The 12,135-nt window shown below is 31.5% G+C and overlaps 1 protein-coding gene and 1 pseudogene across 1 annotated transcript; both read left to right on the top strand.

Annotated features, from left to right (window-relative positions):
• Nucleotides 1–1,871: 1,871 nt before the first annotated feature.
• LOC100799392 (sugar transport protein 13-like) lies at nt 1,872–6,247 on the top strand (annotated as a pseudogene).
• A 2,672-nt stretch (nt 6,248–8,919) lies between these two features.
• On the top strand, nt 8,920–10,479 carry LOC100306029 (uncharacterized). Its single transcript, NM_001249553.2, is given in 2 exon segments — nt 8,920–9,148; nt 9,968–10,479. Coding segments are annotated over 2 exon segments (552 nt in total). The 5' UTR covers nt 8,920–8,979; the 3' UTR covers nt 10,351–10,479.
• The last annotated feature ends 1,656 nt before the right edge of the window (nt 10,480–12,135 follow it).

Here is a 12,135-nt window from a genome sequence, read left to right as displayed (position 1 = left end):
TAATATATATATATATATATATATATATATATATATATATATATATATTGAATTTAAAATACATGTGACTGACCTTCTCAAACTAGATTGGCTAACGTTGTTAACACGCTTACTTGACTGCAAGATTAAAATAAAAATAAATAAACAAATAAAAGATTAAGTTCAAAACAAAAATCTTTAAAGGATTAAAATAAAATAAAATTTTTATTTCATAGAGACCAAAAGATTATATAATCCCATAATAATAACAAAAATAATAATAATAAATAATCTCATATATTCTTAGTATTTCTTAAAAAATAATATAAAATAAAATGAGAATATTAATGGTGTTCCAATAATTTAGGGGTTTTGATACGGTTAATTTTTTAATCAATCAAATTACATATAATCTTTTCATTAATTATTTTTTTACTTTTTTAAATTAGTCCTTGATTATTATTTCTTAAAAATTTAAAATTATAACTTCTTTAAATTAAAAAACATGATTAAAAATAACTTTATAAGTCTGAATCCTAAAATATTTTTTAGTTAATTTGAACAATTTTTATAAAACCTTTGGCTAACAAGGTTTAGGGTTTAAAAATTTATTATTGTTGTTTTTAAACCTAGCTTTTATAAAATTTGTTGAAAACAACTAAGAAGATTTTAGGATTCAGACTTCTAAAATTATCTTTAATCATATTTTCTAATTTAAAAATTGTAAATTTAAAATTTTAAAAAATAATAATCAATGATTAAATTGAAAAACCAAAAAAAACTCATTTAATAAACAGATAACATATAATTTAATTAGTTAAAAAAATTAATAATATCAAAGTTGCTAAATTATTGAGACACCATATAAACTCTCAAATAAAATTAAATAATGACAACTGTGGTTCCTTCCACCACTTCCCTGTCACTCATTCCCAAACCATTTCCGAAATCAAACAAAACAGGGCATATATTTTCAACATAATATTATTTTATATTCTCGTATTAACATCTTATAAAATGTAATTAATATAAAATGTTATTGTCGTCATTTTTTGTGCATGCTTGATTTTTACTTTCGATGATGATTCTTGTATCTCTGAGCATTTAGAAAAGTTAATTTGAATAAATAATATGTATTTAAAATTCTTTTTTATCTGTGATTGATTTGCTTAAAATATATTATAATATGCTGTAACTAAAATTTTATAGATGATATCTAATTGAACTCAAAATGACTTGATGAGATATTGAAATATATTAATTTCTTCATTACAAATTGAGAAAAACATTGGGAAATATATTATACTATATTCATTTTCATGGAGATGATTTTTTTTTACTTTATTTTGATTGGAATAAAAATTTTAATGAGAAAAAGTAATACTTTCCAATATTCAGAATTTGAGAAATATAATGTTATATGCAAATAGATGAGAAAAATTACTTTGATTTGGGTGGAGATAGAAGGATATTTTATAGTGTCCTTCACTCCTTTTTTATTAAGGTAGAAATGGAATGGGAAGAAATACGAAGGAGAGAGAATAAAAAGATTAAATTTTTACACTTTGTTTGAAAGGAGAAATAAGGAGGAAAGTTGTTTGCGTGGGATCCACTAAAAACATTTTCCCCTAAATTGGAATGAAATAGAATGGAATTTTTTATTTTATCTTTTTTAATTATAATATTTATTTAAAAATAATAAATAATTTGTTGTTAGGAAAAAAACATTTTATTAAAATAAATATTTTTAATTATTATAAAAATATTTTTTTATATAATTTGTTTATTTTTCCACTATCTTGTCTACTTATTCAAACAAGTGGGGAGAAATTTCTTTACTTCTCTTTTATTTATTTCATTCTATTTTTTTATTTGTATTTCACTTTTAGTCCAAACAAAATATTTAAAAGAAGAAAAAGGAAAAAAAAAAAAAACAATCATTATTGACTTTACTTTTGGCATAGAAACTTGGGTTAGTGTCCTTGCAAGCAAAATTTTGACAAAGGTGAAAATATTCTCAAATGCGAAGGAACTGATCACGTAAGGTATGGGTTGTAGCTGATGAACCTAGAGATAAACTAACTCAACAAATCTCCTTCAAATGTGAAGGAAAGTGATTAGCATAGCTTTTATGGGAGAAGAGCTGCCATGTTCATAGCAGGATTCATCTTCATCGCTGGAGTTGCCTTCTGTGCTGCTGCTCAGAACCTTGCCATGCTCATCTTTGGTAAGGTCTTACTTGGTTTTGGAAACCAAATAGGTTATCCTCTTTTCTTCCCTTTCCCATTTTTCTTCCATTTGCTCCAGAATTTTTTAAAAATAAGATCGAATTATGTTCGTTTTAAAAAATAAAAGATTTAAATGAATTTTTTAAAATAAAGGCTCTAATTCAATCTTTTTTAGAGAACACAATGCCTAATTAAACCACTTCAAAATAATAAGAGGATGAAATCATACTAAAAAAAATAAGAGGACAGAAAAATAATTAAATTTAAAATTTTCGACGTGGATATCGTTAACCATGTTAGCAACACCTCTAACGACATCCATAACAAGAGACTAGAACAAACATTTTTTTGAAATTCAAGGAATAAAAAAGCAATTTTCACCTTTTAAAATAAAGCAATTTTGAGATTGGAAGACACCAAAAATTGACTGAAATTTGAAACACAAAAAACATACTATTTACGTTCAAGATTTTCTCTGTATTAACTTGAACTGAAGTGTGATCCACTTTTCCTAAATTTAATGTAAAAAAAAAAAAACTCCAACACACTTTTTAGGCTTTTAATTCATAAATTGTTCTCAATATTTGACGTTTAGGAGCCTTGATGGAGATTACTTTGTATTTTCTCTCATTTAATTATATAAAATCACTTATATTTTATAGCTAAGAATGTATCTTTTTGATATTTGAAAGTGCAACCAAAACTTCAACTTATGCTACATTTTTTTTTTGTAAATCACAAATTCTATCCACGTGTTATCAATGTAAACGATAAAGCTAAGCAGATTTTGGTCTAATACCATGGAAAAAAAATATTTGACTGATATTTTGATGGTATGAGGTGGAATGGTAATAACAAGTACCTTTTGGAACTCATTAATCATTATTTGTTGCTTTAATTTTATTTTTTTATGGCAGGTGGTGCCAGTTTTCCTTTCAGAGATCGCACCATCAAGAATACGTTGAGCATGTTCCAGCTGAATATTACCCTTGGCATTCCCTTAGCCAATCTTGTCAACTATGCCACCAACAAGTAAGTTTCTAGCGTGCACATGCTCCCATTTTCTATCCTTTTTTTTAAAATAATATGCTAACTTCAAACGGAAATGAATTATGAGTTGTCTTAAAAACTTTAAAATGTATAAAACGAATAATAAATTAAAAAGCTTAAATAACAATCTAGTTCCTCTAAAATACTTTATTTTTTATTTTTTAGTTTTTTTTTCTCAAGTAATAATTTTAACCATGTTGACAACTTATTTATTTTGATAAACTGTTTTATTTTTAATCCTTGGTCAACTAGTCATCAACTGTTCTTTGAATATATGAAGATTGACGAAGACTAAGGTGGAAAAGGCAAACTGGTTGCCTACGTGCGTGAGTGTTTTATAACCATTGAATATATAATATTTTTAATCAAAGGCCAAGGTTATTCTTTATTTTTCTCTTTTTCTTTTTTCTTATTTTATCTCCCTTTCCTTCTTTTCCAACTTTGTCCTCTATTCCCATCTTCCCCTGCACCAGCAAAAAGAGCCAACGCCGATGACACCACCGCAATCATCACAGCGACAACATCAACGGAAACCAACTACAGTGACAACAACCACGACAACACCGCAACAAATCTTCCTTTCAAGCTAACGACCACAACACATGCAACCACCACACCGGCGACGACAATGACAACGACGAAATCGCCACCACAACGACTCCCTTCCAAGCCAACGGTGGCGACACCGCCATAACCACCCTCCCTTTCTCAGATTTGGAAACCGCAAACCATCCCCTTTTCTCAAATCTAAAATAAATTGCAATCCCAAAACCTACAACCACGACATAGTAGCGCATCCAATCACCACAACCGTCGTTGACCAAGCTTGCATTGTACGACCGTCATGCTCCCATGCTTGGAGCCACCAGCGTTGATTTGCAAAAGTTGTTGATTTCAAAGGGATGCCGAGGGGGAGTGATTGTTGGTCTTAAGCTCTGATAACACAAATCAATCACAAATCTAACAAAATAAAGTTTAGATTTATCTTTGTCTTTTTTTCACAGTTCTCACCACAACACGAAGAGGTGACTTGCGGTCAGGAGCGAAACTAGAAAAATAATTAGGGGAGCAAAAAAACTATTTTACAAGATAAAGATGGTGGGTGAGTGGAGAGCCAGAGAATGAGGAGGGTAGAAGGGTGGATAGGGGTAAAATGGGAAAACAAGAAAAAGAATCAAACTCACGCTCGGTAGGCAACGAGTTTGCCTTTCCCACCTTAGTCTTCCTCATGAAGATTTTAAAAACGACATGGTAATTGTTTCTCATGAAAAATCAGTGCCAACTTGTTATAGATAATAAAATTCTAAAGCATGTTCCATTAGTTTTGTTTTGATATACATTGGGTTGTTGTTCATTGTTGGTGATGATGACTATTGTTGAGCATGGACAGAATCAAAGGTGGATGGGGTTGGAGGCTATCTCTGGGTTTGGGCGGTTTACCGGCACTGCTTCTCACGTTGGGGGCTTTCTTGGTGGTGGACACCCCAAACAGTCTCATCGAGCGTGGTCACTTGGAAGAAGGAAAATCTGTGCTGAGAAAGATTCGTGGCATTGACAACATTGAACCTGAGTTCTTGGAGCTTCTTGACGCAAGTCGTGTGGCTAAAGAAGTCAAGCACCCTTTCAGGAATATCCTCAAGCGCAGGAACAGATCTCAACTCGTCATTTCCATTGCTCTGCAGGTCAGTGCTATGTTCTCAACCATTACATGGTAAGCTAGCTTCTGAGATTGAGTTGAGTCCAAACTTTATGCTCTTGATGCCCAAACCTTAACATGAGAGGGGTGTATAAGGCCATAGGTGGCAACCCTTTTGCGTTTTCATCTTCTTTCTTGTAAAGTGTTGAAATGATTTTTCAATGGGAAATCAATGATAGCCTTAGTCCTTGAATCTATTGGGAAAATGACATTTTAGAGACCAAACTATATACACAAACTTTCAAGGACTAAATTAGCATAAGTTGCCACTTTTGGGTACAAAATTATATATTCATTCATTTCTTAACGTAGTGGAAATAGTATGTTATTGTTAGCTGGATCAGTATGCTCAATTGCAACTTGCTAATTTATCTGATGCTTATTCCATTTTGGTGTTTCCATCAACTAGGTTTTTCAGCAGTTCACTGGCATCAATGTCATAAGTCTCATAATGTTTTATGCCCCAATTCTATTCAACACACTAGGATTCAAGAACGATGCTTCTCTCTACTCTGCTGTGATTACTGGCGCCATTAATGTGCTCTCCACTGTTGTCTCAATCTATTCAGTAGACAGAGTCGAGCAGTGAATGCTCTTACTGGAAACTGGTATTCAGATGTTCTTGTCTCATGTTGTGATTGCAGTTGTAATGGGAATGAAGATGAAGGACCATCCAGAGGAGCTCTCAAAGGGTTATGCAGTGCTGGTGGTTGTGATGGTTTGCATTTGCATGGTCATGGGGCCTCTTGGTTGGTTCATCCCAAGTGAGATATTCCCACTCGAGACTCGCTCGGTAGGACAGGGTTTATCAGTGTGTGTCAACTTCCTCTTCACATTTGTCATTGGGCAAGCCGTTTTCTCAATGTTGTGTCTCTTCAGGTTTGGCATCTTCTTTTTCTTCTATGGATGGATCTTGATCATGTCCACCTTTGTGCTTTTCCTTTTCCCAGAGACAAAGAATGTCCCCATTGAAGAGATGGCGGAGAGAGTGTGGAAGCAGCATTGGCTATGGAAGAGATTTATTGATGAAGATGATTGTGTTAAAGAAGAGAAAGTAGTCACTGGCAATTGAGAATGTCCAAGGATTTAATCTGGCTTCTCAGTTGTAAATTAGATGAATTCTGGCAATAATTTGGTTTGTCAAATGAGTATTTTAGACTCTATAGTGTTTGGTTAGATTTGGTTGTTACAGCTAACCAAGTTATCATTCCCGCTATGTTAGTGACCTATGTCTGTAACATTGTAATGCCACGCCAATTGTCCTTTTCTGTGAGTCATATAACATTTTGTACTATGTTTCTATTTTTATTTTCTCTCCTTTCTTTCAGAAGGCAAAGCCTAGTCCTAGGATATTATTTGTCTTTTGTTTAAATTGTTTTTGCTTGTTCTGTTTCTTCTTTCTTTCCTGCGACAACGAATAGCATAGTTAAGAACAATTCGGATGCAATAGCTTCAGATTAGAAGTGGAAAAATGTAGTATAGCTACCAAATAAATTAACTAGTATTAAGCTGGACGCATGGTTGGTATGGTGATCAATGGTAGGAGTCATGATTTATTTTATTACATTGCACCAAATATGAATGAGGGGTTCTTCATGAAGCCATTTGTTGGGGGAAAAAAACTCTAAATAGGTTGTACCAACCTCAAGGAAGACAGTATATTAGGGGAATGAATAATACTAAAATTATGAAACGTTAATTGCAAATTCGGTAAACTTGGTGTTAATAATTGCTAGCAAGCATCGTAGAGAAATTTAGGTAAAGTAGGACTTAATTTTGATTGAAGTCAAAGTTTTAATTCTCTGTGATTGTGATGAATTTCTTATAACAGTAGCTAGCTACCAATAAAATGTAACTGCATTTAAAAAAAAGGTTTAACTTATTTGTATTGGTCCTATTGGTGGAGATCTCCTTACTGCCTGAATTTGATTAAAAAAATTATATGTAGCTTTCAATTGGAGGTTGTATAAAGCGTGTGCTTAATGTGATCATCAAATAGAAACAGTGTATGGTGATTGCTATCTATGATGACAGTCACCAATTCACTGTTACAAATGAAAATACAAAAAGAAGTGGTCATCACGGCACCCACAAGTTTTTGTGTAGATAAAGTGCAGTTGCAGCACAGAACCAAATAGTAGGACATAGAATATCAAGGATTTCATATCATACCAATCATCAAAATTCTAATTTCAATTTAATAGTTGGGTGTTTTTATTAGACTATAGTGTTTGGTTAGATTTGGTTGTTCGTCAATTTCAAATTTGTCTTTTGGTAACATGGCTATTCGTATTTAGTACTGAATAGCATTCCTGAGTCATATTAAGACGTATGGAAACTGATCTCCAAAATAATAAGTTCTGTCTTCTAGGAAATAAAAAAGAAAAAAAGAAAACTGTATCTTTCCATTAACTTCAGCCCCGACAAGATATATATCAAACATTTCAAAAGTGAAGTAAGGCAAAATAAAGACAAATATGAAAAACATTTTTTAAAATATTTAGAAATAAAAATATTAAATAATTTTTTTATAACATTAAATATTTAACTTCTAACTTTTTTTAACAATTATCCTCCAGAAAATGGTTTATATAATCCTTTTTAAAAAGTGTTAAATTAAACTACGTACATATTTCGATTAAAGTTAGTTTTGAATTCAAAAGTATTTTTACTTTCAAATCAACTATTTTACCTCCTTCATTTGTGTATCGGAATTCATAATTGTGCATTAAAATTCCTAAAATTACTTTTCAAACTTTAATCCAAACATAGCAAAGTTTTTTTGTACTTTGCACAGATTTAGGGTCATTAAATGTTTATTTCAATCAATTCTTCGTTAACTAATTAATTATGATTCTCTGAGAAAAATAATTTTCTCTTATTTATTTTATGAGATCACCTTAATATATTCCCTCTCTTCCTAGCAAAATAGTGTAATAATTATGATTTTCGTTTATATATAATTAGAAATTGTATCTACATATTAAGTTACAATTAGCATACACGTGTTTCTAGTTCCTTTTATGATTGAAGCAAAAGCAAAATATATAAGAATAGTTTCTAACTGTTTTATAGAATAAATTCATAAAATACATACAAACGTAAATAATTTTTTTTAAAAGAATCAGGATTAATATTCATAAAACATTTGTTTCATAAAATGCAGAAAGAAAAAAAATGAATAAAAACACAAAACGTAAGAAAAAGAAAATTGCAGTGAACAGCATGCATTTTCCTTCCATGAACAACATCATTAATTATTTTTTTTAAAACAATTTTCGTTATTTATTTATTTTATGAATTTACACTCTAAAATAATTAGAAACTACAATATTAATTATTATTTTTGTGGGTAGAAAGAGAATATATTAAGGTGATGTCATAAACAAAATAAGAGAGAAAATTGTTTTTCTCAAAGAATCACAATTAATTAGTTAAAGAAGAATTGATTGAAAATGGATATGTAATGCCCCTAAACATGTGCAAAATGGATATTTAATGACCCACCTGTGCAAAGTTACACACAATAGAAAAACCCAAGTTAAAACTACTTCTAATGTGTTTGTTTTTAATATTTTCTCAGTTTCCGATTCAACTAAACGTAAGAACAACGGATTGTTAGATTTGTAACGTTAAAACAAAACAATCCACATACTTACTCCATTTTAGTTACATTTTCAATGTTAGATAGACGGACACAAAATACAAGAAGCAAAGTAAGTGGAGCACTTATTACTCAGACCCACCGCAACTATGCTAATGAGATTAATCAGATTATGCAGCGGGCCACATTATTTCCCTTTTGGAAATAGTGCTAAGTTTTTATCAAACAAACCAATTAATTAAAGAAAAAGACTGGGACCTATTCATCCACTTTGTCATTCTTCAAGTTCCAACATCCAAATCCTTCAAAGCCAGCTAGTCAAAAGGATATATAAAGACCCCAACCAAGGGCAAAGGAGACACAAACAAACAACAAGAAGAAGGGTCTCTATTCTCTAATTTACCTCTGCAGGGCTTGAAACCATGACTTTGGTAGAGAGAGTTGTGGTTTTGTTTATAGTGATGACAATTGTGAAGGTTTCATATGCAGCTGTATACAAGGTTGGAGACTCTGCTGGTTGGACTACCCTTGGCACCATAGACTACAGAAAATGGGCTGCTACCAAGAACTTCCAAATTGGTGACACTATCAGTAAGTTTGCTCACTCTAATTGCATGGTGTGTTTATGTTACTATGTAATTGTGTTGGTTTTGCTTCATTGTTAGCAGATGAGTTCAAATCATTTTGTAAAATGGAAAAGTCCTAGCCTTTTGATAGTTCTGCATCCTCTTCCCAGAATACAAATCAACACTATTTTGCAATTCTGTAATACTTTTTTTTTTACTAGTAAGAGGAGTACAATTCTTCTAAGACAGTTGTATTGTTGTCTAAAATTTATTGGAAACTATAAAATCATAGATGAGACTCATAAAAATTTGTGATTTCAAATAAATTTCAGTAATGCCCAGGGTGGAGAAAACTCTAATTCCTTCTTTTCTTGTTTTTGCATCAAGTACCCCACCATTGCACTTCCATGGCTAGCATTTCTCTTTTAAATTTTGTTTCTCTTTATTATTGAGATAAACTATGTGTTCAAGGAGGTCCCTACATAAAACTCCTGGTTTTTACTCATCTATACACTATTTTTTTTATTTTGTTTTCTTATGATTTTTATTCTTATATTAGAGCCTTTTACACACCAGTTTCATGACTATAGTTGTAAACCAGCATGACCCACCACTTCCACTTGCATTAACTTTTTGTGCTCTGCACGAGCTCTTTTGGATGAAGAGACAAAACAACATGCAATGAGATTGTTGGCCTCACCGCTGACAATTACATAGTATATTTCATAAGCATTCAACCGAAAAATCATTATAGAGCATGGTCTTTACTTAATTATGATTATTAGTAGTAGCAACATAACATAACTCAAATTGTTGGTGATTTGTATTTTGTTTTTTTGTCCAGTATTCGAATACAATGCCAAATTCCACAATGTGATGCGAGTGACGCATGCCATGTACAAGACATGCAACGCATCATCTCCTATTGCTACCTTCACAACTGGCAAAGACTCCATCAACATAACCAATCATGGTCACCACTTCTTCTTCTGTGGCGTCCCTGGCCACTGCCAAGCAGGACAGAAGGTTGATATTAACGTGCTCAAGGTTTCTGCAGAAGCACCTACTCCTTCAGGTTCAGCTTTGGCCTCTCCAACCGTTCAAGCTTCCACTGTGCCCGCACCTTCTCCTAGCAATGCTACCCCATTGATTTCTCTAAATGGATCTTTTGGTTTGGTGGGTTTGGCCATGGGAATCCTTTCACTTGCTTTCTCTAGCTATGTCTAATAAGAAAGTGTTTTGTTTAGTTTGGTTTATGTACTTCTTTTGGTTTTTTTCTTGTATGGGAACTCATCAAGGGAACTTCTCCAACTCCTTTGCCTAGATTATTGGGACGTTTGTAAACCATTTTGAATGACAAAGAAAACATTTATTAGATATATTACAATGTATTTTTCCTATCAACCCGGTATTGTATGTTTAGTTACATACGTATGAAAAAACATTCGTCTAAAGATATTAGTTACTTAAATAAATTTCAGTATTTTGAGTGTATTTTTCTTTTCCATGTAGGATTTTAAAGGGTTAAGATTGTGTGAATTTAAGGGTATAGGTTGAAATAAATAAAAATTTAAGGGTATCGTAAAACATATAAAAATTCACGCACCCTTACACTCTCCTCAACTACTTAAGTTAGACTTGTTGGGTTGATTCTATTGTCTGTCATTCATATAGGGGGAGGAGAGATTAAATGAAAATCTTTTATATATATAAAACAGACTAGGGTGTGTTTAGATAGAGAATTTTAACTGACTAAAGTAATTTATCAGAGAATTTGAATTTCTGTAATTTAGAATTCATTGTTTGGATGTTTTGTTGTGAATAATTTAAAATTTTAGAATTTTAAAACAGAATTTTAAACCATTAAAAATCTGAAATTTCAATTTCCTTCTAAAAGGTGAGAAATTGAAATTTTCTTCTTACCGTCTTCTTCAAGAAACATAGTATGAGATTGTGGAACATCGATCGGGCCTGAAAACGTAGAGGAACACGTATAACTAACACACCAATTATATCTTTTCTTTTTTTTCATTCATTTTTTTTCACCCTCATAATTTTAACTTTTTTTATCCAAACACAAAATTTTGAAAATAAAAGAATTTTAATTGAAGTATTTGAAATTCTTAAAATTTAAAATTTCTCAGAACTTTAAATTCCTCCATCCAAACACACTCTTAAGGGGTTTAAAAGAAATTCCCAAAAGTTTATCTTTTGCTGTTGAACAAAAAAAGGTAAAGTGAGGGTATGAATGGATACATCTATGATCTCGACAGAGCTCCTATTGTTGCAGTTGGAGCCTCGCGGGGACCAAGTTGTGCAACAAAGCGTGCCCTGCGAATGATGGTTCTAGGTTGATCATAACTGGTTTGTTAGGCGAGTATTTGCATCAAGGCACGCGACAGCACCACTTAAAGTTAAGACTCAAGAGGGCCAAAAGTTTATTACTTGTGTCATTCAATTAAGGTTTCGGCTGTTTTTTTGGTTTCTAAAAGATCATACTACAATTCTGTCCAAAAAAAAATCATACTACAAAGGTTAATTTTTTAATACAATAACTTAATTGTTTCATAATCAAAATCAATAAAACTTTATCATCCAGTTCAATCAAATATTACCAATTCATTACAAAAAAAAGTTGACTATCACAGCCATCGCCTTAAAATTATAGAAAAGGAATTTATCGAAGCATTAGAATCTGACTACTAACATCTGTTATTTCTAATAAAGAAATTTGCTCTTCGTTTACTAACTGCTATTTAAATCTGCTTAGCCGTTTAAAACGTGTTTGTTAAAAAAAAAAAAAAAAAAGACCTTTGGAGCATGAGCATGACAATGTCTAACAAGCAAAACAGTCCCTGTTGATTACCAAAAAAAAGTCCTAGTACTCCTAGTTTCCAGTTACTTGTATTGGCAAAATCTTTGCAGTTACTTCTATTTCTGTTTTTTTAACTCTTTTAATATTTCAAGAATACTAGTTAAAAGTATTTAATTTTATTTATTAAATAATGCGAG

Source organism: Glycine max, chromosome 20 (genome assembly GCF_000004515.6).
Source record: "Glycine max cultivar Williams 82 chromosome 20, Glycine_max_v4.0, whole genome shotgun sequence".
Taxonomy (NCBI): domain Eukaryota; kingdom Viridiplantae; phylum Streptophyta; class Magnoliopsida; order Fabales; family Fabaceae; genus Glycine; species Glycine max.
The sequence above is the reverse complement of the archived record's forward strand: the minus strand, read 5'-3'. Positions and strand labels throughout refer to the sequence as shown.